Source organism: Phyllopteryx taeniolatus, chromosome 22, assembly GCF_024500385.1.
Source record: "Phyllopteryx taeniolatus isolate TA_2022b chromosome 22, UOR_Ptae_1.2, whole genome shotgun sequence".
NCBI lineage: Eukaryota > Metazoa > Chordata > Actinopteri > Syngnathiformes > Syngnathidae > Phyllopteryx > Phyllopteryx taeniolatus.
The window spans coordinates 10,519,660-10,547,558 of NC_084523.1; the positions used below are offsets into that span (position 1 = coordinate 10,519,660).

General features: G+C 51.3%; 2 protein-coding genes and 2 long non-coding RNA genes across 12 annotated transcripts; 2 read left to right on the forward strand and 2 right to left on the reverse strand.

Annotated features, from left to right (window-relative positions):
- The first annotated feature begins 9 nt into the window (after positions 1-9).
- ptprr (protein tyrosine phosphatase receptor type R) lies at positions 10-9,920 on the forward strand. 5 transcript variants are annotated; one of them, XM_061761740.1, is made up of 17 exons: positions 10-155; positions 473-682; positions 2,253-2,437; positions 3,228-3,341; positions 3,417-3,566; positions 3,884-3,985; positions 5,795-5,863; positions 5,931-6,013; positions 6,090-6,209; positions 6,446-6,623; positions 6,823-6,925; positions 7,027-7,091; positions 7,337-7,474; positions 7,545-7,655; positions 7,751-7,905; positions 8,189-8,302; positions 8,533-9,920. In XM_061761740.1, the coding sequence occupies exons 2-17, from the start codon at positions 613-615 to the stop codon at positions 8,630-8,632; spliced, it is 1,857 nt and encodes a 618-aa protein (XP_061617724.1). In that variant the 5' UTR covers positions 10-155; positions 473-612; the 3' UTR covers positions 8,633-9,920. The 5 variants fall into 5 exon arrangements, with proteins under 5 accessions (XP_061617724.1, XP_061617721.1, XP_061617725.1 ...); XM_061761737.1 differs by having other exon boundaries at positions 11-155; positions 7,545-7,685; XM_061761741.1 differs by having other exon boundaries at positions 16-155; positions 6,823-6,907.
- LOC133471805 (uncharacterized) lies at positions 1,468-3,465 on the reverse strand. Its single transcript, XR_009786361.1, has 2 exons — positions 3,177-3,465; positions 1,468-2,583 (listed from the first exon to the last, which is right to left on the reverse strand). It is a non-coding gene; the product is annotated as an uncharacterized LOC133471805 (long non-coding RNA).
- On the reverse strand, positions 3,606-12,016 carry LOC133471806 (uncharacterized). Its single transcript, XR_009786362.1, has 2 exons — positions 11,700-12,016; positions 3,606-3,999 (listed from the first exon to the last, which is right to left on the reverse strand). It is a non-coding gene; the product is annotated as an uncharacterized LOC133471806 (long non-coding RNA).
- A 142-nt stretch (positions 12,017-12,158) lies between these two features.
- On the forward strand, positions 12,159-27,831 carry ptprb (protein tyrosine phosphatase receptor type b). 5 transcript variants are annotated; one of them, XM_061761704.1, is made up of 40 exons: positions 12,176-12,366; positions 13,336-13,690; positions 15,812-15,955; positions 16,040-16,183; positions 16,307-16,564; positions 16,658-16,924; positions 17,028-17,144; positions 17,219-17,365; positions 17,464-17,581; positions 17,730-17,881; positions 17,969-18,244; positions 18,593-18,651; positions 18,729-18,933; positions 19,089-19,186; positions 20,044-20,209; positions 20,275-20,405; positions 20,482-20,629; positions 21,018-21,287; positions 21,376-21,548; positions 21,629-21,779; positions 22,423-22,523; positions 22,605-22,770; positions 22,834-23,115; positions 23,186-23,464; positions 23,804-23,947; positions 24,023-24,162; positions 24,226-24,359; positions 24,435-24,541; positions 24,633-24,738; positions 24,904-24,987; positions 25,069-25,086; positions 25,166-25,247; positions 25,318-25,423; positions 25,485-25,561; positions 25,667-25,801; positions 26,274-26,396; positions 26,472-26,629; positions 27,081-27,216; positions 27,304-27,409; positions 27,531-27,831. In XM_061761704.1, the coding sequence occupies exons 1-40, from the start codon at positions 12,316-12,318 to the stop codon at positions 27,551-27,553; spliced, it is 5,937 nt and encodes a 1,978-aa protein (XP_061617688.1). In that variant the 5' UTR covers positions 12,176-12,315; the 3' UTR covers positions 27,554-27,831. The 5 variants fall into 5 exon arrangements, 3 of the variants coding, with proteins under 3 accessions (XP_061617688.1, XP_061617689.1, XP_061617690.1); XM_061761705.1 differs by having other exon boundaries at positions 12,177-12,366; positions 25,318-25,408; XM_061761706.1 differs by having other exon boundaries at positions 12,177-12,366; positions 24,907-24,987; positions 25,318-25,408.
- Positions 27,832-27,899: the final 68 nt, after the last annotated feature.

Consider the following 27,899-nt stretch of genomic DNA (forward strand, 5'->3'; position numbering starts at 1 on the left):
TTACCTGACCTGCCAAATATGGGCATTTTCGGCCCTGGGTGGCACTTCCGCGAAGGGCCATGGAAATTTTGAACAAGCGAGCCGTTGGTGACAAAAATAAACAAAACGATCAGGACCTTTTTTTTTTTTTGGGTATTAATCTTCATGGCGTGATGGTGAGTTGTAATTACTCACTGACGGATTGACATAATACTCAGAATGATATATATTTTTTAAATATCACCACTTTTACAAATAGTAGTACTAATTTTAAAAGTACTACTACAAATAAAATATGAAATAATATTTCAAGTTATGATTAGAATGATCAATTGAATAATTGTAATGCAAATGATAAAAATACAACCCATTGAAAAAATGACTGCTCCTGCTAATAAAATAATTAGCAAGAGCATGTTCAAAGTCAATCTATCCTATCCTTTTCGCCACTCAATGGCATTCAAGTCTACTTTCTTCACTTTCCTCATGTCAGGACAGCTCATTTCAGCTGCTGCCAAACAATCCATGTCGTCATCATTGGACATTCCTGCGAGCATCCTTCCGGTTTCTTTGTGTTGACGTGAGGACTCATGTGGTCTCCTTTTGCCGCTGCTGACGGCGTCCGTGTTGTGGATGAAGATGAGGAGCACCGGTGGATGTTTGCTGCTGGCCCTGATGCTCCTCTGCTGGCTGACGTGCGCGGGTGAGCGTCGACAATAATCCGCTTCATTCACATGCCAACAATAACAATGAACACCTTCACTGGTGTTAGCTTCACGTGCTAGCAACGATTTCATTGATATTAGCCTAAATTGGCTTCACATGCTAGCAACGCTTTCATTGATATGAGCCTAAGTTAGCTTCATATGCTAGCAACGCCTTCATTGATATTAGCTTCCGTTCGCTTCACATGGTAAGAAGGTCGTCGTCAAGTAGTATGCACGTGTGTGTCGTGTATTCGTACGTGTGAGCGTGTGGTTGGGATGAGAGTGTGTTTGAGTGTAACCGCGTGTGTTTCGAACTGTCCGTTCGCGAATGTTTCGTTCAGAAGAACGAATCGTTTTAGTGAACGAACTGAACCGAATGAGTTTATGATTCAGGCGGGGGTGGGACTTAAGTGAACTGAGTGATTCGTTCGTTGAACTTATCATTAGCGATCCGTTTGACACGAGCTTCGTTTGTGATCCGCTCAGGAGCCATGTTCTAGTACGATGAGTGATTCGTTTGCGCAAGGAACGACGTACTACGCAGTGAACGTACTCATGAGTGATTTTAACCGCAAGTCCTGACGTCCTCGCAGGGATAGCTTTCACTAGCAGCTTCAAGCTAACGGCTAATGTTTGTGTCAGTCAAGCACGTGAAAACAAGCACGCACATTTAAAATAAATGTAAATGAATAATGAATGTATATACGTACACATACATATCATTGTCTCTGTGTCTCTAATGCGATTATTAAAGCTTTTTATTTCATCATAACAATAATAATAATACATTCAACTTCTATAGCGCTTATCAAGACACTCAAAGATGCTTTCCACTAATCCGATAGCAATAACAGTCAGATGAGTGAGCAGAAAGCCCGGCTGGCGGCGGCTGCTGTCCACAGCGGTGGAATGCAGAAAAGTCACGCCGGCTGGCGAGAGCCTAGCTGGACGTCAGGGGACGCGGAAGGATGGTCGCTAGCTGAGCTCGCTGCACACGTTCACGACTGTTTGAGAGCTTGCTGAGAGAGAGATTGGTCGGTGATCTTTTTTTTTTTTTTTTAATATATCAATCTCCCCGCCTTTCAGAGTTTACAATACATGACACCAACTACGCAAAGCCCTCCGGTGAATGTGTTGAGTGAACGTGAACCTCAGGGGTGGATCATTAACTGGATGAGGAAGGACTTGAATGATTTTGTGAAAAAAACTGAACGATTCAATTGAATGATTCTTTGTAATGAACTGATTCGAATGATTCAGTACACTCAAAAGAACTGCTGTGCCCATCACTCCTGTCCGTAAGACTGTGTGCACGTCCAAGTATTTGTCTCCAACTCCACCTGTGATTGGCTGGCAGTTCTTCCCATGACAGCAAAGCCGTCCAATCAGAACAGGCCTGAGTTCATGCTCGTTATAGCGACCACGACGCCGTCGCCAGGGTGGAGCGCGAAAGTGGCGTCTGCCTCCCGTTTATTGTGAAAGGGTGCCGCGTGTGTAACATGTTGTCTTGGAGGAGGTGGAGCCCGTTTCAATGTTGTCTCTAACGCCACCTGCCGGTCTCCTCAGAGTCATCCTCAGGCGAGCACGAGCTGCGTAACGCCGACTCCTCGGACTTGAACCCGCATCCGGACGGCAGCGTGCCGCCTCGCCGACACCGCTGGCATCATCGTCATCATCTTCATCATCATCGCTCAGGTGGCGAGGTTCACGTGGAGCACGCCACTGTGGCCGCACGCCATCTGGTTACTATGGTGACAGCTGTCTGTCTTTTCTGTCCGCCCATCTATCGAAATATTTTTCTTGATTTCTTTCTTTCCAGCCGTCTATCTGTCCGTCTACCCGTTTATCTTCTGTTCATCTCGGGGGACGAAAAACTTTGTGAACCCTTATGGAATTTCTGCAATTGAAGCATAAATCGTGCGTCAAATGTGGTCTGATCTTCATCGAAGTCACAGTCTGCTTCAACTCATCTCACACAAACAATGACATGTTTTATTGGAAAGAGCATGGATAGGACAGGGAGGAAAACGTAAGTGAACCCTTTGATTGAATGACTGCTTGACCCTTGACCCCTTGGCAGCAGTCACCTCAAGCAAACATTTCCTGTAGAACAGCACACAAGAGCTGTTCGTTCGTAGCAGACATCCCCTGCAGGAATCTTGGGAAAAAGGAATGGTTCAAAATTTGTCATCTGCAACTCCAGCAAACCGTTTGCTTGAAGTTACTGTTGCAAAGGGTCGAGGGTCAACCGGGTATTGACTGACTTTTTCCTCCTGGTCGTGTGGATGTTTCTGTGTTAATTTTCAGTGAAAATATGAAAACATGTTTGTTTGTTTGTTGGCTTTAGTTGAAGCAGATTGTGTTTGCTTATTCTTGTGATTTTGATGAAGATCAGACTACATTTGATGAGCAGTTTATCGAGAAATTCAAGACATTCCAAAGGATTGAGCGACCGTCTGTCCATCAACATCCTCGTGTCCGTGCGCTCACCTGCAGTATACCAAGTTATCTCCAGCATGATACTTTGTGTTGTGTTTGTAGTTTTTGGCATTGGACGTCCGCAGTCTGAACACGGCTCTTCTTCGTTGGTTTCGCGGCGGCGTGGCGGCGGCGCTGGGAGTTCCTGTCGGCCTCGTCCACATCAACGCTGTCGATGTGAGGACGCACGCCTCTCCTTATTGACACAGACTTTCATTGATTGACGGATTGATTGACTGGCGGCTGCGGCAGGAGGAGAAGAACGGCGTAGAGTTCTTCGTGTCCTCGGAGCGCCCGGATGATTCCGAGCCCCGCCCGGCCCGGGACGTGGTCCGATCGCTCGACGTCAGGGTGCTTCATCGCCACCTGGCGCACTTTGGCATCACCGAAGTCTCCACCGAGGTAAAAAAAAAAAAAAAAAAAAAAAAAAACAAACACTACTAATACTAATACTAATTTATCTCCACAAAACATTCATTAGTGGCAACGTAATCGCTACGCGCACACAAAATACTCATTTGTGGGGTTACTATCGTTCTCTGAAACAACACGGCCGTGCGGATAATCGAATGGAGCGCACCTTTGCCAGAAACTGCATTTTGTCATGTCGTTTCCAGAAAAGGTGCGCTCCATTTGCTTACCCAACAGTCCAGGAATGATACTATTATTATTTGTATCTCACTATACTTAATATTGCGTTTGTGTGTGTGTGTGTGTAGAAGAAGGTCCTGCAGGGGGCGCCACGGGAGCACGCGCGGAGGCAGGAGTGCTTTTACATCCTCTTCTTCACCATCTTCATCATGGCCCTCGTCTGCTCGACGGTACCAGCGAACGTCTGAAACCGACACATTAACGTCATGCTTTCGTCTGCAACGCAACTTGAAGGATAAAAAAAATGAACACGTTTCACACACAAACACACGCACATTCACACATTTACTCACACGAACATTATGTACACTCGCAAATCGGTGAATACTCACATACAGCACTCACACCCATACTCAATCTCAATTTATTTGTCTCGCCCTTAATCACAAAAGAGTCTCAAATTCACACTTTGAAACGCACACGATCTCATTCTCAAACACACAGACACTCAAGCATTCACTCAATTGCGCGCACACACCCTCATACAAACGCGCGTGGCATAAAAAAGTCAATATAGTGGAGCACCGCATATTTGTCGTTTGGATTCACCCTTTCGTAGGTCTGTCACAATAATGACGATATCGTCTTAACGTTCGATAAATTAAATTGTTATGATCGTTTTTTCGTACTCGAGAAACGGTCATTGTCGTGGTGACAGAGTTGGACGTCCGTGTCGTTAGCCGCTAGCGGGCTCGTGGAACGCCGGCGGACCGCTAAGCTCCTGCCGGTGTTGGCTGCGTCCAATATTCCACAGCCTAGATGTTCGTGAACAGAGAAACTTCAGGAATAGTTAACGGTTTGTTGTGTTCGGCAGCTAACGACTAGCCTGCGAGCTAACGAGTTAAGGAGCTAAACGGCTCGCTCCACCGCGGCGATGTCGTTCAAAACATCAGAGAACAACACGGGAAGGTTAACTGTTTATTAAGCATAACCTCAGTGGCACGCGTCATTCAGCCCATAGTTGACGACGGCGAACGCCAACGTATGTTTGATTGACAGGCGAAGGGCTCGTCTTCAGCGGACCGACCACACAGGAGCCGGGTTTCCGTGGAGACTTTTTTGTCATTGTGAATGAAATCCTTCCGATCGACGATCTCTGGTCCACTGTTCCCACGTGACGCGATCGATTCCGATCGGGCGGACACACGATGTGGGCTACATTTCATCAGCACAGCCATCAGTGAGACATGTCAACGTCACGTCATTTATCAAGATGGAGGTCTGTCGTCTTTTCAGCACACTAGTTGGCAGTTTTTATACGTTTATTGAAAAAAAATGCTTGATTTCAAAACAAACTTGTAAGTAGTTAGAACAAGATCTCTGTCGCATACAAGCGCTGCCATATTCTGCCTGTTTATTGCGATGGGGGTGTTTATATGGAGCATTTTCCTTCGGTCGGGGCTTCGAAAGCGATTCTGATCGGAATAGAAGGCTCCATGGGAACCAGGCTGGTCTTGCAGCTCTTTATAGTCTTGAGTTCAGACCTCGGGGGATCCATATCATCGAGTCAAGAAAAACAACTGAATTTATAATCAGAACAACAATACTGATTTAAAAAGAAAATAAATCAACAAAAAATAATAAGGCCAGCCCTTATCGTTCATGATTTCAGAGACATTCAAAAAAACATCATTTATCATGAGAGTTTTTGGTACAATACATCGTAAAAATTGCCATCTTGACAGGCCTCCCCATTCGCAATTTAAAAAAACAAAAACATTCCCTTTCCCCCCCCCCCCCCCCCCCCAGTTTACAGTTTTCCCCTTTTTACATTTCAAACCCCCAAAGCACTTATTGTAGGTGTATCCCCGCATATTAAAAACAATCTGGGGTTAAAAAAACAACCAAAAATGCTTCCAACGGAATTATAATGAGCGTCGTTTATCGGCGGATTTTCGCTGTGGTCCACAATCCGTGCGTCCATTTCCTATCGTTCTTATCCCTTCCACATTGTCTCCTTGAACTTTGTTCTTCTGCAGCTTTTCTATCGTCTCAAGAAAACTTGGGAGCCACAGCCGAAAGCTGCGCCCCCGCATTTCACCGCCAAGGTATTCTGCGAGAAGGTAAGCCGTGATTGGCCGTCGACGATGTTGACTTTTTGACCGACGTCGGCAGGCGGCCGCGCACGCTCCCCGGCGGCGTCGGCCGATCGCGGCGGCCCGGCCGCTTCCCGCGCCCGCCCTCCCGCCGCCGCCCAGGTACGCCCGCTGTCCCGCAATGCACCCGTCTGCGTGTCTACGTCCCGTTGTCCGCCCTGTCGTCATCTCCCTCTAGCCCCGCCCCTTCCTCCGAAGTCGACCGCGCCCCCCTGGCGAGCGTCGCGCCGGTAACGAATGAGCTGGATCCGTGCAGCTCCCCCTTCAGGATGAAACTGCCATCACGACTACAAGAGAGGTCAACTGTGTGCGTGTGCGTGTGTATGGTTTTGAAGGTCATTGTTTGTTTGCTAATGACCTTTGGGACTGCATGCGATGAAGGACGATCAGAGCAGGATGTTTGCGTGTAAATGTGTGTGCGCTGGATATCAGCCAATCAGCAATCAGCTAGGGAGGAAGTAGAAGCTCCAAAGTTGGCCTTCCTCTCGACGGCGGCTCGCGTTGTCCTTGAAGCGGTCCCGATGTCGTCCTCAGACGCGGCTCCAACGTGGCGCTCGTTCTCGACATGTCGGTGCCCGTCGGCATCGCCGTGGTGACGCCGCCGAGGGAAGAGGCGGCCCGCGAGTATCTGATGGCCGCGGGTCACGCGCTCACGCCGCAGCGACTGCGTGACCTCGTCAAAGACGCGCACACGCTACATGCAGAGTTCTCGGTGAGTCGGGTGACCAGTATGAATGCGCATCCACGTGCGCATTCACGCAAGCAGACAACACACAAAGGACATGCACTCATGAGGCACACACGCACACAAATATGAGACACGTGTACACACACGGGATGCCCAAGCAGGGGACGCACATGCAAACGTGACACACAGTACGTGATCTCAAAGTGTGTGCGTGTCTTGTCAGGAGATCCCAATGAACTTCACGGATTCAAAGCAGGTGGACGTTCCCAACCACGGAAGCAAAAACCGATACAAGACCATCCTGCCCAGTGAGTCCTGGTTGCTAGGTGACCGCAACAAACTCAACCCGGAAGTGTCTTGATGTTGTCTGACCAATCAGGAGACAGGAATGTCCGCAAGTAAATGTCCTGCGCTTGTCTCCTGCCAGATCCTCATTCCAGAGTCGTGCTGCAGTCCCCGCTCAGCACCTACATCAACGCCAACTACATCCGGGTGTGTGTGTGTGTGTGTGTGTGGTGGGGGGGGTGGTTAAGCAAAGATTCAAACACATGGAGTGAAAGTTTTCCCACAATGGCCACTTCCTGTCAGGAAGCAGGGAGAACACAAAGTTTCCCAACATTTCCCAAGAAAATCTAAGTGTGTGTGTGTGTGTGTGTGTGTGCGCGCGCATGTCTCGTTTGTGTTTCCTGTGTGTGTGTGTTGGCCATGTGCGCTTTTGTTAACGTGTGACGTCTTAGGGTTACCGTGGCGACGAGAAGGCCTTTATCGCCACGCAAGGCCCGATGGTGAACACGGTGGACGACTTCTGGCTGATGGCGTGGCAGGAAGCGGCCCCCGCTATCGTCATGATCACCAAGCTCAAGGAGAAGAACGAGGTTTGAGCACGCGTTACTCCTCAGACGGCGTGCCGCGGGGTTCTCGGCGCTCATTGGTCCTGCTTGGCAGAAGTGCGTCCTCTACTGGCCGGAGAGGCGCGGCATGTACAGGAATGTCGAGGTGGAGGTCAACGGCGTACGAGAGCGTCAACACTACACTGCCAGACACATCACGCTCAAGGCACCCAGGCGCATGCCCACGCACACCGACGTCAGTATTAACACACACACACACACACACACACACTGACAGCTTGTTCCTTGGTGTGGGCGCAGTTTGGGCCTCGTACCCACACACTGCTTCATTACTGGTTCACGTCGTGGCCTGACCACAAGACGCCCGACGCCACTTTGCCGCTGCTGCAGCTGATGGACGACGTGGAGGCGGCGCGGCGGGCGGCGGCTTCGGGGCCCGTCATCGTACACTGCAGGTAACTGAGGCCAAACGGCGTGTCAGTGTCAACGTTAGCTTCCAACATGAGCGCTAATGTTAGCTTCTGAAGTTCAACATGAGCATTTTAGCAAGACTGACGTTGGCTTCTGATGTTTGCGCCAACATTAGCTTCCAACGTGACGCGCTTCGAACATGACATCTGAATGAACCACGTGAATTGTTAATCGTAAAAGGTGCTATAGAAATCTTAGCTATTATGCTTCAAATTGTCATGATGATGATTTGACTGACTTTGCCTCTCCCACGACACTTTGCTTTAGCGCCGGGATCGGCCGCACGGGCTGCTTCATCGCCGCCAGCGTGGGCGCCCGGCAGCTGGCGGCGGAGGGGGCCGTAGACGTGCTGGCCATCACGTGCCAGCTGCGCCTGGACAGGTGAGACGCTCGCTCGCCGTGCCGCACGGTGCGGCGGCTGAAAAGCTTGTGCTTATCGCCTCGAGGAAAAAGGAAGGACGACCGACTATAACTTCTACAACATCAACAACAAGAATAAAAACCATTGTAACAACTACTGCAACGGCAACTAATATGAAAACAACGAGTATTGAACTACTACGAGAAAATCAAGTTGTGTACTGGAAATAAAAGCAAGTGTGTTTCCGCAGGGGCGGAATGATCCAGACGGCGGAGCAGTACCAGTTTGTCCATCACGCCTTGAGCCTGTACGAATCCCGCCAGCGTCGCCGCGGCAATCAAGACGTGTGAGGGCGGGGCTTGTTGACTTTGCCGGACGGGAGCGGGAGAAGAAGGAAGGTACGCTTTGGCGGCCGAGGAAGGTCTTTGTCGGTTTTCAACTGCAACTTCCTGTTCCGACGTTCACGCTCGATGGCCGTGTTTCACTTTGAAATTCCGAAAGAAAACCTTGATCAATGGATAACTCATTTTTCATTGGTATTAATTCTAATTGAGTCAATGTAAGGATTTAACCAGTTCAGTAATCCATTCCAAAATGTTACCTGTGCAGTAATCCCCTGCTATAACGCTTGTACTTTTTGTCTCAAATACGTTTACAATGTGTTTTAAAAGTATTTCAATGTGATGACGGCATGTGGGAGGGTATTTGAAGACTAAACAAAAAAAAGGTTAGAATTTGGATTCCATTATTGTATATCTATACATTTAAAAAAAAATGTATTCAGAAACGTTTACAATGTGTTTAAAAAGTGTGTTTTAATACATGCAAATGTGTTTGAGTGTGGGGGAGATATTTTAAGGGGTAAAAAATTCACTATATTGGTGAATACATTTTGTAAATAAAATAAAAAATATTTATAAAATAAAGACGCACAAATGTTCGCATTCCAGACCGCCCACAATTTTTTCCAATGTTAATTTATCAATAAAAAATGATGGTACCATTTAAAAAATAACTATATTTTTGATTAAATAATGGTTTTAAATCAAACCATTGTTTCATAAAATTTATTTCAGAAATATACCTTATTTTTACCCAAATGTATTTACAGTAAATGAACATTTTATGAACTGAAATGAGAAATAATACATTTCAAAATGAATACATTTGAATTCACGAAAATGGCTGCAAAAAAAAATATTTCTGGACTCGAGATGTCCTCTGAATAAAAATCGCTTGCCCACCTCTGCATTTGACCACAAATGTTTTTGTTGTTGTTGTTGTTGTTGTTTTCAACCCACAATGGTGCAGGCATCTCTTTGATTGTATATTTTTTTCTTTGCGCTAATAAGAACTTTATTTTTATATTGTGTGTGTGTACTGTGTAGCAGCTGTTTGTGTCAATAAAGGGAGAAAACCTTCAAAAAAGGAAACCAAAAATGTCCCAAATCTGCATTAAAAAAGTGGCTAAAATCTCATTTTCATCTTTTTGTGATGGAAAAGCACTTTAGACCTTCATCATCCTCATCATTGCGTCACGTGACAATGGTTGGAGCTGAAGGCTAACGTGAGATGGTCCTAAACGCAAATGGACTTGAATGTTTATTTTCTTGAATAAAGTCGATTGAAGGAAAACAAGCAAGGCTGCGCTGCGCTTTACTTGAGCTCCCGGACTGAAGGGGGCGCTGCAACTTATTCAAATCAATTAAGATGTTATTTTCCATCGTTTCAGACGATCTCTCAAGACAGGTTTTGGCTTTCAAGTAAAGATGAAAGTTTGCAGTCCGGCATATGTGCAACCTTCTTCTGCATCGGGCAAAACCGGTCGCAGCACTTCCTCCTCGCTCGACTGAACGCTTGAAGGCGACTGTCACAAAGCAAACGTGCAAACTTCAAATGTCGACAATGTCTTTTGATTCACGCAAGACGACAGCGGCCGAGGATTAGGCTGGCTTCATGTTTTCATAGATTTGTATTGTATTGAACAATCGTGTCACCGAGCCATCGTCATGCTTGTTAGCGTAGCATACACAGGAAGTCAGTTCACCCGTTTTGCACGTTTGTCACAATTGTGACATTCCTCATATAGCGGAATAGGGTACCTTTCAACTTTCATGCTTTCCAATTTGGGTTTCAAGACAAGTTGTGCGTTTCAAACGAGGGTTGCGGAGGTTTTTAGCTCGGCTTCAATTCTACCGCCAACACACCTGAGATGTGGTGCGGGGGCGGCTGTCTGCCTCCAGCCGTTGGGCAATATAGAAACGCGTGACATCGTACGAGAGGAATTGTCACTGCAATCATGAAATATATATCAAGATAGCGTAAATGGATGAGTGCCAATGTTGCTCGCGTTCGGCGTGTCAAGTGAGACTGGATGGCCGTCAGCTTGTGTGGAATGTTGAAGGAAGGAAGGAAGGAAGGAAGGAAGGAAGGACGGGATGTGGATGTGGATGCCAAGCAGGCTCGCGGCCTCACACGAAAGCGCAATCAATACTTGGACCTCCCGCAGACATCAGTGTCTTAACATGACTCTTACTATTGTTAGAATAATAATCAGCATTATTATTGCTATGATTTCATACCCATTAGGTGAGGAGCACGCGCTGAGGGCGCTGCTTGCGGCCTCAAGGGGGCGCCGAAAAATTGGGTGAATCTTTACCTTCTCTATAATTCTATTCATATGAATTATTACTATGAACTACATTCTACATTAAGGAAAGCAAAGAGGCGCAGGGTGAACTTTGTACTTTGAAATCAGCGTTCTTGTCCGGAGCTTAGAAAGTGACGTAGCCAACCGCAAACGGGATGGAAACAAATAAGGCGACGAGCGATTCTTTGTAAAGGTTCTGCTGCAACAGAACACTTTGTGCACGACGAAACCATCGACACCAGTACCTGAACGACTTCAATGAATTCAAGTTCATGAGCTACTTCATATTTGAGTCCAACGTGAAGTGAACGTTGTCGAGGATGTGCTCACTCTGGTGTCAAACCACGTTTTTGGAAGGAAAGTTCCTTTTCCTTCTTTTGTTCGGGACTTCCAGGACAAAGCCCGGCTGAACGCATTAAATTACGAGCCTTCAGATGTCGCGGTAAAAACGCCGTATTTGGCAACCCGTTCAGAGCAGCCGCCATTTATGTTTACATCACAACTGCGTGAGTGCGCGAGGTGGCAACAATGAGGAAATGAAATGCCAGTATTTTTAGGGCAGAAAAGCACATCAGCAAACTTTTTTTTGGGGGGGGGGGGGGAAAAGAACGATGAACTCAGTTCAAAAATTGGAACGATGAACTATGAACTTTGAACGAGTTCCCGTCGAAAATGAACTTTCCCAACACTGATCGAAACGAACCCGAAGAAAGACGTGTCATTGAAAATGCAGGCACAGCAGCGCTTCCACACGGTGTCACACTCACCTGCCTTGAATTGACTCTTGAGCGCCTGCGTTAGTTGCTGTATGTTTCCATGTTTATGATGATGATGGTGGTGTGTAGTTGCACTTTAAATGGTATACGAAAATAAAGTCAGTCATATTTTTCAAATACTGACTGAGGTCGATCTTCAAAGCCTGACCCTCTGGACTGCGGTTAACTGCAGTGTACGCTGGCCTTGACCTGACCTTAGCAATGTTCCAGCTGTGCTGCGTTTGGGTCCCAATTTACACTCGCCACAAAATTGTCATCCTGACGTTGGCTGGCGACCAGTCCACGGCGTACCCCGCCTCCCGGCAGCAATCGGCACCCGCTCACTTTCCGCCCAAGTGAGGGGAAGACCTCTCCAAAGTGGACATTGGCGAAAGTATGTGCGCTGTGCTTGTCTTTCTTTGTGTTGCGTTATTTATAGCGCGTAACGTAGCCCGGCCGGCCGACAGGAAGCGAGCGAGCGAGGACAAAGGCCAGCAGGAAAGGCGGAGCTCCCGGAGTCGGCGGCACTCCTGGAAACTCGTCCGAGCGTTGCCGGAGCAGAGCCGGCCGACGAGCATGCCGGACGCCACGTTTGCCGGCCACCAGCGACCACTGCGCCTTGCCCGAAATGCTGGAACGCCGCGTTTGCCCTGGACTCCTCTTCATCTGGATGCTGCAGGTGACAAAACGCTCGATATCGTCACATCAGCAGGATTCACGTTGGAACATTTCTCACCAAGCCAGCAACTTATTTCGGGTTAGGGTTCAGGGTTGAACCGAACCGAACCGAACCGAACCGAACCCTAATCCCGAACCTCACTAACATATTTTCTCATTGTTTATTTTCGTATTTTTTTTCATTTCATTTACATTCAATCAGATGTGAGTTATTTCATAACGCAAATTTTGAAAAAGTTCTTTTCAAATTGTTTTCCGTCTTGCGTACCGCTTATCCTCACGTGGGTAGTAGGCATGCTGGCGCCAATGCTGAGAGGCGGGGTACAATCTGAAGCGCTCGCCAGCCAATCGCACGGCACATAGAAACAAACAACCATTGGCGCGCACGTTCACAACTGCGGGCAATTTCGAGTGCGCAATCAACCTCGCACGTTTTTGGGATGTGGGAGGAAACCGGAGTTGCGGGAGAAAAGCCACGCAGGCACGGGGAGAACGTGCAAACTCCACGCAGGCGAGGCCGGATTTGAACACGCAACCTCACCGCTGCTCACCGGTCGGCCGCCGTGCCACCCTAAAATTGTTGGAATTAAAAAATGTATTCAATTAAGTCATGTCAAAGTCATGTCTTATCTGTAATTCACACATTTTTCAAATGTATGAAAAATGTTAAATGTGCTGTATATGCTTTGTTTTAGTACAAAAAAAAAAAAAAAGTCAATATATTGGTTACCCAATTATTTAATGAGATAAATGAAGAACAAATTATTGAAATGTGTTTATTCCTTGTAACCAATTTTTGGTTAAAAAAACAAACAAAAAACGACATTAATGCAACAAATTCCAGGACTCTTGATCGTGTACGCGTTAACAGAAGTAGTAGCTAACTTCGTACTTGGTCGTCGTTCAAAGTAAGTGTCATCATGAAATGGTCGAAAGTGATGATGATGATGATGATGCGTCTGTCCATCAGGCTCTGAGCGGCTCAGTTCCCGCAGACGAGGCGTCCGACGCTTGCGGCGTGTCCGTCCGTGACGTGGCGTCCGCTTGGGATCACGTTCGGCTGACGGTGAGCGCGCGAGGACTTAACTGCTCCTTTGCCGTGTCGTCGGCGGACGCCGGCGCGGAAGATATCCAGTGCAAGAGAAGACGGAGCCACGGAGAGCCAGGATGGAAGGCGGAAGCCAATTTGACAGGAAGCGAGGGGCCGGGCGTCCAAAATGGCGTCTTCGCGTGTGAGCTGCGTCACTTGGAAGCAGGAAGCGCATATGTGCTGCGCGTTCGGTCCGGCGACAAGCGCCAAGTGGCCAACGTCACCGTGCACACCAGTAAGTTGGAAAAACCGAAACTTTCGAGCCGAATCGACAGAACGCCGCAATCTTGACGTCCAAACATGAGTGCTAGCGCAAGAAATCCCTGTAACACCTCAACCTCCAAACCTTGATTTGACTTGGAAAGGCTGAGAAAATGTCCTGTGAAAGAAGTGCTTTTGCTCCTTTTCCCAGAAAATATCGAGCAGGTTACGGTTCGGTTCGGTTCGGTTATTCCTGCCGTGTCCTCGCCAACGCGTCAGGCATAGAAGGGCTAGCTACATAGCGTGACATTGCCTGCTTTCGAGCCGTATTTAAAGTACGTGAACATGACCTCAAGCTCTCCTGCCCAAAACGTCCACCCTTATTTGTGTTCCTCGACCTGCTCCCTGCTTTCCCCGCATCTGCAAACATCGCGGTCCACGGGGATTCCAGTCTAAGCTCATCTGTCAGCCTCTCCGTCACCACTGCAAACAGGAAGGGGCTCAGGGCTGATCCCTGATGCACTCCCACCTCCCCGCTGTTCTGCTTCCCTCGTACATGTCTCGTATTATTCTAGCCGACTTCTCTGCCGCTCCAGACTTGCGCGTGCAGTACCGCGGTTCCTCTCTGGGTCCGCTGTCATCGGCTTTCTCTTGATCGACAAAGACACCATGTCGCTCCTTCTGACCTTCTCTGTACTTTTCCATCAACATCCTCGAGGCGAATAATGCATCTGTGGTCCTCTTTCTAGGCGTGTGCACGTGTGTATGTACACACACGCACGCACGCACGCATCCGTTTTCGCAGGCTGCTGGAGCCTATCCCAGCTGCCTTCGGGCAATTTCCATTCTTCAATGCGGGAGGATATATATAGTGCCACAGATGCAGAACTTCTGCCCTCGTTGATCATATCTAAAAGTTTCACTTTTTCGCTGATGGTCATCATCATCTCCTTCCTCTTGGGCGCCCCGGAGGAAGCTTTCGCAGGGGCGCAGCGCTTCGGCGGCATTGGAAGGGCTTAACTCGTCAAAAAAAGGTATCATGAACACAACAACGAGACTGGCGAGGCACAACAAGGGAAGATGCTGGGTGAGGCTGCGATGATGCGCAGCCAATCAGCTGACGGGATAAATCTCATTGGTCGATGTCGCGCCGGGAACCAATCGCGCGCCTTGTATGAGTGCCCGTGGCACGTACAAAGCCTCTGAGTCAACTCGTCTGTGTTTGGCATGCAGGGAAACCTCTCTCGCGCATCAACATGCAACCGCAATATGGCTGTATGTTTTTCATTTTCATTTTTGGATGAATTATTTGGGAAAAACCCACGAAGCACTGAAGCCGCAAAACGTGAAGTGAGGAAACACTGCGTGTGTGTCCGTGTGTGTGTATATATATATACATGTGTATATATACACACACACAGACACGCACAGTCCCCTCCAAAAGTATTGGAACGGCAAGGTCAATTCCTTTGTTTTGTTGTATACTGAAGACATTTGGGTTTCAGATTTAAAAAAAAATGAATGAGACAAAAGTTGAGAATTCCATCTTTTGTTTCATGGTGTTGACATCGAGATGTGTTAAACACCTTTTGTTTGAAGCCGTCCACTTTTCTCACACACACGTGGTTTTTGCTATTCGTGTCAGGACGTGTCGTGTCCCGAACTCATGAAAAAGAGGCGCTGAAACACGCGAACTTGTCACTTGGTGAGCACTTAGCTTTAGCATGTGGCTAACGATTGCGCTCTTGGCGGAGTCGGACAACATGGCCGCACATCTCTTACTTTCACTCACACTGATTCGAAATAGGAAGTGAGCGCCAGCTGATGTGAGGCGATAGGGCCTGTGTGTGTGTGTGTGTGTGTGTGTGTGCGTGTTGGGAGGGATCCAAAACAGAAGTTCTTGTTGTTTTTCCATGCTGGGCCGAGCTCTCTGTTCATTTCCCGTCCTCAGTTGTTCTTTTGTTCTTTGTGTGTGTGTGTGTACTGTTGCACTGTGGGAGCGTGGAAGTAACGCCCTAAAGTATAACATTGTTATATAAAGGTTCACCTTTTAACTTTTTTTCCCCCTCAATTTGCCTTCAAGTAACTTCCTGGGGACAACAGAGAAGCGCTAATGGTGTGCGTGTGTGCGCGTGCGTGTGTGTGTGTGTGTCAGGTCCATCGGCACCGTGGGGCCTGCGTGTGACTTCCAGGTCGAGTGAGAGCCTGGAACTTTCCTGGCAGGCGGGCCCAGGCAGGACTCAGCGTTTCAGGCTGCTTCTGTGGGGACGCTCGCGAGGACCAGACGGTGATCATGATTGTAGGTGATGTCACATCCTGTTTGCACCGGTGTCCAATGATCAAGAGGCTGGGGAGTCCTGTGACCGTACGCTCCTCCCACTAGCGCATCCGCTGCTGAACGAGACGTTGGAGAGCACCGCCACGATGCGCACCGTCAACAACCTGACCCCGGGCAAGCGCTACAGTGTTACCGTGGCAACGGAGGCTGGCGGTCTGCACAACGACACGAGCATCCAAGTTCAGATTGGTAGGAGATGAAGGGAGCGTGTGGATTCATTTGTCATGTCGCACGCACACGCGTTACGGCCCAGCCGTCGAGGAACGTGATTGACCGTTTGCCCGTGCCCCGTCCCGACTGTTTTGTCCGCAGCGCCGGCCGCCGTCGCCGATCTGACGGCAGACGCCAACGGCACCGCCTTGCGGTTGTCATGGCGACGGCCCGAGGGAGACGTAGACGCCCTGGCGGTCTGGCTACGGTCCGACAATTCGAGCCAGCGACGAACGAATCTCCGTCCCGACGCCGCTGAGGTCGTCGTGGGTCAGCTGACCCCGGGCGCGAACTATCACGTGACTGTGAGCTCCTGGAGCGGCGAGCTGCTCAACCGATCAGAGATCCACGTACGCACAGGTGGGACCGGGTGCCCGACTTCCTGTCCCGTTTCACGCACATTCTGTAAATAATTTCGACAACATTGATGTAAATTCTTGTGGTGGCATTTAGCTCCCGCGGAGGTTTCTCTGCTGGCCTTGACGCCCGCCCCCCTGGGGGGTCTCTTCTTGTCGTGGGCGCCCCCCACCGGTCACTGGGACAGCTACGAGCTCGTCCTCCACGACGGCTCACGGGAAATAGTCAGCACCGTCCTGCACAAGGACGCCGTCAACTTCACCTTCGCCGGGACGGGGCTACTTCCTGGGGGGCGCTACCGTGCCACACTGGCGGTGAAAAGTGGACGACGGGCAACAGAAAACAGCTGTGATGGAAATACGTGTGAGATGAACGCGCGCGCGCGCGCACACACACACACACACACAGACATACAAACACCATACACACGCACACACTTGTGACCTCGACGTTGTGGTGTTGCTAGTTCCCGCGTGCGTGCGCGACCTTCACATCCGCCACGCCGATGAAACGTCGCTGAGCGCCATGTGGAACCACGCCCCCTCCGGCTCCCGGGACGCTTACTTCCTGACCCTTCGCCACGGTAACCCCGCCCCCAACACCCTTGACCGGTCGCGTCGCAGCTCCCTGCTGACTGGCCGTTTGGCGGTCGTTTAGGTAACGTCACCGTGGATACCAGGGGGGTGGAGCCTCACACGAGGGAGTGTACCTTCAACGTGCTGACGCCCGGGAGGATTTACACCATCACCGTGGCAACTGCCAGTGGAAATCTCAGCGCGTCTGTCTCTGTGGAGGGACGGACAGGTCGCTGTCTTCTTCGTGCGGCCGAGTGCGCGTGTTTGCGGCTGATGTGAAGTGTGCGCGTGTTTGTGGCTGACGTGAAGTGTGCGGGTGTCTTGCAGTTCCCATGGCGTTGAGCGCCATCACGCTGCATAGCGTTGACGTGGCGAGCCTCGAGGCGGCGTGGGAAAAACCGCGCGGGGACGTTGACTCGTACGAGCTCACGCTACTCCATGACAGGTGGCTAGCTTAGCTTAGCTTAGCGCTAAGCAATGTTATTTGGGCGCGTCAGTCACTGTTCGTGAGACGGAGCGTGTGTGTTTGTGGGTGTGCGTGCGTGCGTGTGAAACCAGTTATTATGAGTGAACTTTTCTGCGATGTTGTCCAGCGTTGTTGTTCAGAAGCAAAGTGTTCCTGTTCCCGTTGGCTCCGCCTCCTTGCTGCTTTCTGGCTTAACCCCTGGCGCCCTCTACAGACTGGAGGCTGTCACTGTTAGTGGCGGTGTGCTGTCCAAAGTCACAAGTCTGGAGGCAAGAACCAGTGAGTGCAGCGACTTGCTTTCTTACGTACATAGAGACGAGACCGGAGTCATCCGAAGGTTCTCGTGTGTTTTCTCGCGACTTCCAGCCCCAGCATCTGTTACCGAGGTAACAGTGGTGAACGGCGGTCGTCCGGACACGCTGCACGTGTCCTGGCATCCCGCAGGGGGCGTAGTTGACAGTTATCTGGTCCGCCTGGAGGACGTCGGCGTCGGCGGGGCGGCGGTTCACACGCTGGCCGTTTCGCGCTCGTCCCCGCCCGAGTGCTCCTTCAGCTCCCTGGTGGCCGGACGCATGTACGCTGTCGTCATAGCGACCAGGAGTGGCCGCTTGGAGAACGCCACCCGGCTTCACGCACGCACACGTAAGGGCCGCCAACTACTTCCAGTTACGGTTCACGGCACGTCCTCATGAATTTTACTTCTCTGTGTTAGCGCCACAAAACTCTTGTCCTATGTTCGACAATGTGTTGTTGATCTTTCTTTGTTGTGTTGATCTGTTATGTTGCTTTTGTCTCGTACCATGTTCTATGATGTCCGCTTGTACTCTGGACTATCATTTTTGTTGTCTTTCTCCTGATCTTCTACGTTGTCGTCACGCTGTCCGATGTCTGTCGATGTTGTCTTCCGTTTGCTTGTTCTGTTTTGTTCGATGTTGACCTGTGCTATATTATCTTGCAGCATGTTCAATGGTGTCTTGTTCTCCGCCGCAGAACCCGCCACAGTGCAGAACCCGACCGCCGTTCACTCGGCCAGAGACGACTTCCTCAAGGTGCGTTAGCTCATCTGTGCGATTGAAACACTGGGCTTAGCATTAGCATTAGCGTTGGGTCGGTTGCCATTTGTCAGGTGTACTGGCGCCCCGCGTCGGGAGACGTGACGGCGTACGCGGTGGCGGTGTCGTACAACCACAGCGTGGTACAGAAGCAAAGCGTCCCGGCAGGACGCAGCGAGTGCGTCTTCGGCTCGCTTGCGCCCGGAAGACTTTACACCGTCACTGTGGAAACGTGGAGCGGCGACCTCGTGAGCAGCGCGTCCACGGACGGACGCACTTGTGAGTCCACAAAACCCGGCCAACGACCAAATTCTGATGGGTTGGCCACGTATGCCCACACATAGGCTGGCAACCAGTCCGGGGTGGACTGCACTTGGCCTCTTTCAAATTGGGTAAAATATGCATGTCCCCTTCAACTTTTTGTTTTTTGCCAGTTCCAGCCTCTGTGGCCAATCTGTCGCTTAGCAACGCAGGACCAGGTGACCTGACTGTCACCTGGAGCCCCGCTCGCGGGGACGTGGAGCACTACGAGGTACGGAAGAGTGGCACATTTTTTCTATTTGAAGAATATATTATTGTTTTTGTTTTCATAAATGACAAAACGTAAAATAAGAAGTTCCACATGCACGCGCGTCCAGGCAAGGTTCGCAATATTGTCCCCACAAGACGGAGTTCCTCCAGCCCAGGTTCACCCGATGGAATAAATGCCGAATGTTGTTGTGTTCAACATTGTCCGAAAACCGTCCCCAAACCCCTCGGAACGTTTCCCGATGATCTTTCAAAGTACATGTGATCGAGATCAAACCATTTTCCAGAGCTGCCTTCCACGACGAGGCAGTCACTCTCTTTGCTGGTCAGAATCGATGAAAATGCGCCCGCAGTTACTGCCCGAATGCCCAGCTGGGTCCGCGTCGACCGAGCACAACCAAATTGCTTGGATCGTGCCTTTGTTTCGAGCGCATCTCGTGCAGCCGTCTGCAATATTAGCATCGCGTTGAATAGGTTTCGGGTTCAGGAGTAACGCTGAACGCTGCCGTTAGCCAATCCGTGACATGCGAAGCCTTCTTCTGCGTTCGGCCTCCTCGTTCGGGTCGACGGGGAAGGGAAGCGCACCTGTGGGAACGTTAGACACAGGATGTCACCTCAGAGCCACCGGAGACGATGTTGAAGCTTTGTTCCTTTTGATACGCATCGTATCATATTTGTATTTATACATATATTTAACTTTTGTCCGAGGACACCGGCCATACAGAAAACGATCGTGTCATGCTCGTTAGCATACACAGGAAGTCAGCAATGCCGCGTTCGCCTTGGTCACGTGACTTTCCGCAAATAGCGGATGACACTCGTGAGACATTTTCCGTCATGTTGACTCAGTATGTGTTGCAGGTTACGCTGCTGTTCAACGACACACGTGTGTTTCCTCCGGTCACGCTGAGGAGCGACGTGCGAGCGCACAAATTCACGTCGCTCACGGCGGGACGCCTCTACAAGATGGTCGTGTCCACGTTCAGCGGGCCGAACCAGAGGGCGCTGTTCATTGAGGGGCGGACAGGTACGGCGTGTGAGAGTGATCCGTGTCCACTTTTCTCTGATTGGCCGTCGTGACTTCCTGCCCAGTTCCCGCCACCGTGACCAACCTCCGCCTGGCGCCACGGCGCCACCCCGTGGACTCGGGCGGCGCCCTGGCAGTCACGTGGACCCCGGCGGTCGGCGACGTGGACGTATACTTTGTCTCGCTGTCCACGACGGTGAGTCGGACCTGCCCCCCCCCGATCTCCAATAACAAAAAGAAAAAACAATGATTATGTCACTTCCTGTCTCCAGGACGGCGTTGTGGCGGAAACTCGACTCGTCCCCAAGCACGTGTCGTCTCTGGACTTCCTGGATCTGATCCCGGGACACGCCTACAATCTCACTGTCCAATCACGAAGCGGGGAGCTGACCAATAGCAACATGGCGTCCGGCCGCACAGGTGAGCATCGCAACCGCCCGAACATCTCAAAAGTCAAACACTTTCAAGCTTGAATTCCCCAAAACTCAAATGCCTCCAAATTCAACCGCTTCAAAATTCAACTGCCCCAAAGGTCAAACGCCTTCATAGTCCAAACATCTGAAAAGACAAATTCGTTTGAGGGTCAAACATCCCAAAACCCCTTCAAGGGGCCAATTCCCGAAAAGCCAAAGTCGTGGCGAGCACGTCCAGCATGTGTTCAGAAACGAGAGTATTTCCATCTGGCACGCCATCAAATGGCCAAGAGGAAAGCAGTCATGTGTTTTTTTCCGGCCGTCGAACGGGCAACATACTCACCGGCGCTTTTTGATGATGATTTTTTTCTTTGCTGACGGTTTGGCGCCATCAGCGCCGGCCCGCGTGAGCGCCCTGCAGGCGGACAAGGAGCACACGCCGCATGGCCTGACCGTCACGTGGGAGCGTCCGGCGGGCCGCTACGATGCCTTCAGGCTGCTGCTCGCCGACCCGTCCGGCGTCCTGCTGGCCAACCGGACGCTGGCGGCCCAGACCCGCGCCCACCGCCTGGACGGGCTGACGCCCGGGAAGTGGTACCGGGTCAGGGTGGTCACGCTCAGCGCCGGCGTGGCCTCAGCAGAGGTGGCGGCCGAAGGACAAACGCGTGAGTCGCACCGATGGGGTGTGCATGTGCGTGCGTGTGCGTCCGCGCGCACATCTGTAAGCTCCACCCACTCTGTGCGTGCGTTCAGGTCCATCCGCAGTGTCCAACTTGACGGTGACCTCTGCCAACGTCTCCTCTCTTGGCTTCTCGTGGCGCCACTCCGACGGCCACGTTGACGTCTACGAGGTTTCGCTCCTCGCGGTGGCCGACGACGGCCGAAAAGAGGAGCGGGAAGCGGCCGGCGGGACGCCGCGTCGGCAGGTGTGGAATCGGCCATCGCCAAAAAAGAATTTGTTTTCCATCGTATGTTCCTTTGTTGCTGCACGCGGTTTGCGGCGCAGGTTGCGGGCGAGCCGGCGGGCGTCCAGAAGGTGAAGCCGGGCGTGGACTCGTGCGTGTTTACCGGCCTGCGGGCAGGAAGTCTGCACCGATTGCAGGTGGTCAGCTGGAGTCGACGATTGAGCAGCGACTCGTCCGTGCTCGCCAGGACCGGTCAGTCACCGTGATGCCGATGACGACGACGATGTTACTTTCCCGTCAGTCTTTTCGTCTCTACCCGTGATGCGCGATCACCCATACTCCCTTTGGGCATCGGGTCGATAGCGAACTTATTTCGATGTATCGGGTACTCGTGAAGGCTGCCGATACCAGCCACCAAATCTGAGGAGGAGTAAGTCCTCCTCACCAGCCGTCGTGCGACGCTGCAGCGCTTCGACACATCGGCGAATCCTCGTCAGCGTCAGCTTTGACTGCGGAGTGTTCTTTGATTTGTTATTTTGGAGCCCTCTTGTGGCCGTTCCACGGTTATGTTTTCTGTGTGAAGGAAATCCTTCGCCATCCTCTGCGCATTAAGACGCAACGTCAGTCAGTATATATTGTCGCTGTGGGGCGAAAACCTTGTATGTCCAAATATGGTCGATGTCCTATTTTTTAACAAATCGATATGATTGGTCTGTTATTTTGACGCATTATTAACCAATCAAAGTGGTGAAGTAACTGCAAATAACAATGTTGTTGTTTTTCGACGCATAAGGTATATACTCGTGGTATCGGTACTCGGGATTGGTGAACACTCGTACCGGTATCGGTCTGAAAAAGTCTCCACTCGTTGCTTTTTTCCTCGCGTTGTCTGTAGCGCCCTCTCCTGTCGGGCGGCTGCAGCTGCACAGCGGCGGACACGCCGACCGGCTGACGACCAGCTGGAGGCACGGCGACGGGCGGAGGAGCGGCTACCAGGTCGGTCAAAACTCGCCGCAAAAAAGAAAACAAAAAACCCCTTGCCGGGCTCGATTTGAAGCCGTACGGCGTTGACGTCAGGTGATCCTGTCCGACGTCTCCGGCGCCGTCCTGCGAGCCGAGCTGCTGGGAGCGGAGCAGAGCAGTCACGTGTTCACGGGGCTCGCTCCTGGTAGGCTGTACCGCGCCGATGTCATCGCCCGCAGCGGCGAGATGAGTAACAACGCCTCCGCGCTCGGACGCACCAGTAAGAACAAACGCCGCAGAAGAACAAGTGAAATTGAAGTTGACCTTTCACCCTTTCACTCAGCCCCAGCCCCACCCACACACCTGTCAATCAAGCAAGGCCCAGCCAATGACACGCTGGAGCTGCGGTGGGCCGGCCCCGCCTCCGGAGACTACGACGGCTTCGCCGTGGCGTGGTCGCCCCCCGACCGCCTGTCCGTCACGCACGCGCAGCTCGCCGCTCGCCTGCTGGCCGGCGCGTTTCCGGGGCGACGGTACAACTTCACCGTGGCGACCGTCAGCGGGGGCGGGACGCCGGTCGGGCCCGTCGTCACCAGCCAGCCAATCCAGGGAGACTTCACGACAAGTGGGTGGAGGACATTTTGGTGCGTGTGTGTGTTTTCTCACGTGACGGACGGTGGTTGCGTGTGGTTCAGATCCGTGCCCGCTGCTTTCCCTCCACTGTGCGCCCGTGTCGTCTTCGTCCGTGTCGTGTTCGTGGTCTCCTCCCGCGTCCGACTTGGACTCCTTCGAGGTCGTGTGTCGTCGTCACGATGACGGGGAGCTGACGTCGGCGCTGCGTCTGGGGGGCGGAGTCAACACTGTCACCCTGGACCAATTGGACGCGTTCAGGAAGTACGCGGTGACCGTAAGGGTGTGGTCGCACGGACACGCGAGCGCGCCGGCCACACGCACGGCCGTCACCATGATTGACCGTGAGTACACGTGCGCAAGCCTCACATTCTCACACACACACACGTTCATACACCGACGGGCGACTGCTGCCACGCAAGGCGCTGCCAGGCCCACCGGGAGCAAATTAGGGTTCAGTGTCTTGTTCAAGGACACTTCGACAGCTGGGATTTGAACCGGGGACCCTTCGGTCACCGGACGACCCGCTCTACCCATTGAGCCAGAGCGGCCCAAACTATTATCGGTACACGCACACGCACGTAGTCTGGATGATGATAACACACACGACTGACGCGCACACTCAAACACTGCAGCGCAAACGTTCGATTGACAGGCTGTCTGTCCAACGGCTCGTCTCCCAGGCCCCCCGGCCCCACCCCCCAGCGTGAGCGTGGCGACGGCGAAGGTGACGTCGACGTCCATCTTGTTTCGCTTCAACTGCTCGTGGTTCAGCGACGTCAACGGCGCCGTCAGATACTTCGCCGTCATCGTCGCCCAGTCGCACGGTACGCGCCTTTATTTTCATCGAGTGTCTTTGCCTTTTCTGTCAGTCTTAAGTCGATGCTTGGATTCCAAAACAGCCAACGACATCCTACTGCCAGAGCAGCGCCACCCTCTGCCCTCCTACCGCCACTACATCAACAACGCCTCCGTCAGGGCCTACCAGAGCGCCTACTTTCTCAACAGATGCCCGCAAGACACCTACATCGCAGCCAGCCAGGTCTCGCTCACACACACACGCACACGCACACGCACAAGTTCATTGACCGATCACGTTGCTCAGGTGGTGGAGGTCAACTTGGGGGCAGGAGGCGACCGACTGGGCGGGGCCTGTGATCGTTACCGTGACGAATCCTACTTGAGTGACAACTACGGAGACTTCTGTGACGGCCCGCTGAAGGAGAGAACTTCTTACAGGTGACCATTAGGGGGCGCACATTGTTCCTAGGAAACACTACCAACTCACTCGCATGCTCATGCGCGCGCGCACAGGCTGAGCATACGAGCATTCACACGCCTGTTTGATGAAAACGACAAAGAGTTTCCTCAGGCGCTCTTTAGCGACACCTACCTGTCCACGCCATTCCGGACACAAGCAGGTGAGACATATATATATATATACACACACACACACACGCACGCGTACACAAATGGCTGTTGAGTGATGTGCGTGTGTGCGCTTCCTTTCAGAGCCACTAGGGGGCGTGGTGGAGGGTCTGAGCGCCAGCATGTTCCTGTTGGGCGTGACGGTGGCCGTCGTCTCCCTGCTGCTGTACAGACACAGACTAAGGAAAGTGTACGTCCGGTTCAGCTCGCCACATTGAGCCGCTATCAAGTCTGGTTCTGAATCGGGTTCTAAATCTGATCTGAAATCTGTTGACCTGAAAATGGTCCTGATTGTGGTTTTGAACCTGTTTCTCAGTGTTTCTGAATGCGGTTCTGTTTGTTTGTGATGTTTCAGCAGGGTGGTGCAGGAGAACCCGGTGATGAGGATGAACATGTGGAAGGAGGTGCCAAATGCTGCGATGTACGTAGGGGTCAGGAGGTTAGTGTGTGTGTGTGTGTGTGTGTGTGTGTGTGTCTCTGTGTCAGTCATGCTGACTCATTTGTGTTTTACCCTTCATAGTGCTCGTCGCGTCACCAGGTGAGCGCAATCAGAATTGTCCTTCTTCCAGTTCGGGGCCACATCGATTTGATTTTGACGTGCGCTTGGGCTCGTGCAGTCTGGTGAAAGCGAACCACTTTGAGTCTCACGTGTTGAAGCTGCAAGCGGACGCCAGCGTTCTGATGTCTGAGGAGTTTGAGGTGAGTGTGCGGCCGGCAGATCCGGGCGAGGGAAGCGCACGTCCTTCCGAACTTCGGTCGTCGCCCGCAGGACCTGAAGGACGTGGGTCGCAGTCAGAGCGTGGACGTGTCCCGCGTGCCTGAGAACCGCGGCAAGAACCGCTACAATAACATCCTGCCGTGTGCGTTGGCTTCCCGTAAGACCTCGCCGGCCGCTCGTCCCCTCCCCCCCCCCCGTGACACGTTTGGCTTTTCTAGATGATTCCACGCGTGTCAAGCTGTCGTGCGCGGACGACGAATCGTGTTCGGACTACATAAACGCCAGCTTCGTTCCCGTACGTGCGCGCACAAGCAGATGCTCGCACGCGCAAACACAAACGGCTGCGCACGCTTCCCGTACTTTTCTTACGTGTCGCCTGCCCGCTCTCGTCGTGTTTCAGGGTCACAACTTCCGCCGCGAGTACGTGGCCACGCAGGGCCCGCTGCCCGCCACCAAGGACGACTTCTGGAGGATGCTGTGGGAACACGGCGTGCGCGCCGTCGTCATGGTGACGCAGTGTGTGGAGAAGGGGCGGGTACGTCGACAACGACATCACAATGACGATGCCATGATGTCACGTAGCGATGATGTCATGGTGTTGTCGTGATGCATTCATGATGGTATGACGTAATTGTGATTAATCGGCTGGCCAATATTAAGCCTTTTCAAATTTGCTGATTTTTGCCTTTTTATTTATTACATTTTTTTACACAATACGACAAAGAAAAAAAATGTGGCCTATTTTTACAAATACGAAAGGACAAAGTATTGTAAAAGAGTCAAATGTTCTGCCTGTAATTCATGTCTTTGTTGTTATAAGCATTTCGGGACCAAAAAACAAAATAATTGTATTCATTATATTTTGGAAATGAATCGTCCAATTAATCGGTTTTCAGAATTTTATTCTGCCAAATATCAGAATCGGCCTCAAAAACTCCATTTGGGTGGAACCCTAACGATGATGCAAAGGTCACGATGATGTCATAATGTTTTGCGTCGGCGCGCAGGTGAAGTGTGACCAGTACTGGCCGTCCCACAAGGAGGCGCTGTACTACGGCGAGCTGGCGGTCCAGATGATGTCAGAGTCGGTCCTTCCCGAGTGGACAGTCCGAGAGTTCAGGATCTCCTCGGTGACTCGCCCGCTCCCCCGCGCCTCGCCAGCGCGCGTCAGCGTCCGCTAACTGTCGCGACTGCGCCCCCTGCAGGAAATCGGCGGCCCTCGTGTCATTCGTCACTTCCACTTCACCGTGTGGCCCGACCACGGCGTCCCCGACACCGCACACTCGCTGGTCCAGTTCGTCCGGACCGTCCGAGACTTCGTGGACCGCTCGGCCGGCGCCGGGCCCACCGTCGTGCACTGCAGGTTTGAGCCCGTTGGCGAGAATGACGTCACCCCAAAATCGAGCCTCTTAAGCTCAACTCCTTTACGACTGCAAATATTGAACTTTTGTAGTCAGACATAGAGTTTTAAGGGAAAACCTTTTTTTTTTTTTTTTTTTTTATAGCCTTTTGTGTTTTGATTGAACTCAATCACTTTCCTGGTCAAATTGATTATTTTGTGACATTTGTAGTATTTTGGTATTAGTATTGCTTTTTGTGGTCAACTATTGCAGTTTTTGTGTCGTTGTGGTCAAGAGAAAAAAATATGTAGTGTATTTTGTAGCCTTTCATTGTTGTTGAGGCAAAACATTTTCCTCGCCTTTTTGTGGTCAAATCAAGTCTTGATAATGTATACAAATAATGGCAGCTTTTCCTGGGTGTTTTTCAGGCAAATGTTGCTTTTTGTGTTGAGCTATTTGTTGTTTTGCGTTCAGCGCGGGCGTGGGCCGCACGGGCACCTTCATCGCCCTGGACCGCCTGCTGCAGCAGCTGGACGCCAAAGGCACCGTGGACGTCTACGGTTGCGTGTTCGACCTGCGCCTCCACCGCCAGCACATGGTCCAGACCGAGGTCAGGCCACGCCCACGCGCGCGCGCACGCACGCACCTTTACCGATGGCACTGACACGCGTGGCGATGATGTCACTTCCTGTTGCAGTGTCAGTACGCCTTCCTGCATCAGTGTGTGCGCGACGTCCTGAGAGCGGGCAAACTTCGCAGCGACGACGCCATCTACGAGAACTTCAACCCGGACTTGTGCCGCGGTGAGAACGAGCCGCGTGATGTCGTTGCCTTCTCGTGGCAGCTTCGCTTCATATCGTCATCGACTCGTGCAACCGTGACCTCACTACATTATGACATCATCGCCTCATGTTTCCGTTTCAGAGCTGATCCGCTCGGGGCGCTGATGGAGAGGAAGTGTCGCCATGGAGACAGGAAGTGACGTGTAGATGGAGAGAGGAAAGAGAATCCATTTATTTTTATATTTTAGTTCACAGCCATATTTAAAGTTATTATTGGATGTAAATATGACATAATCAATATCAGGAAGTATATATTTGAACACTTTTTACTGTCAGCATTTGTAAGCTAATAACACTTGTTTTTGTATGATTTTATTATTTTAGTTGACCCACAAAATTAAGAAAAATGTCACTACTTCAATACAATTATCTTTGTTGTGTGACTTAAGGACAATTGTGTGTGTGTGTGTGTGTGTGTGTGAGTGAAGTGAAGTTAAAAAGTCCAGGCTAA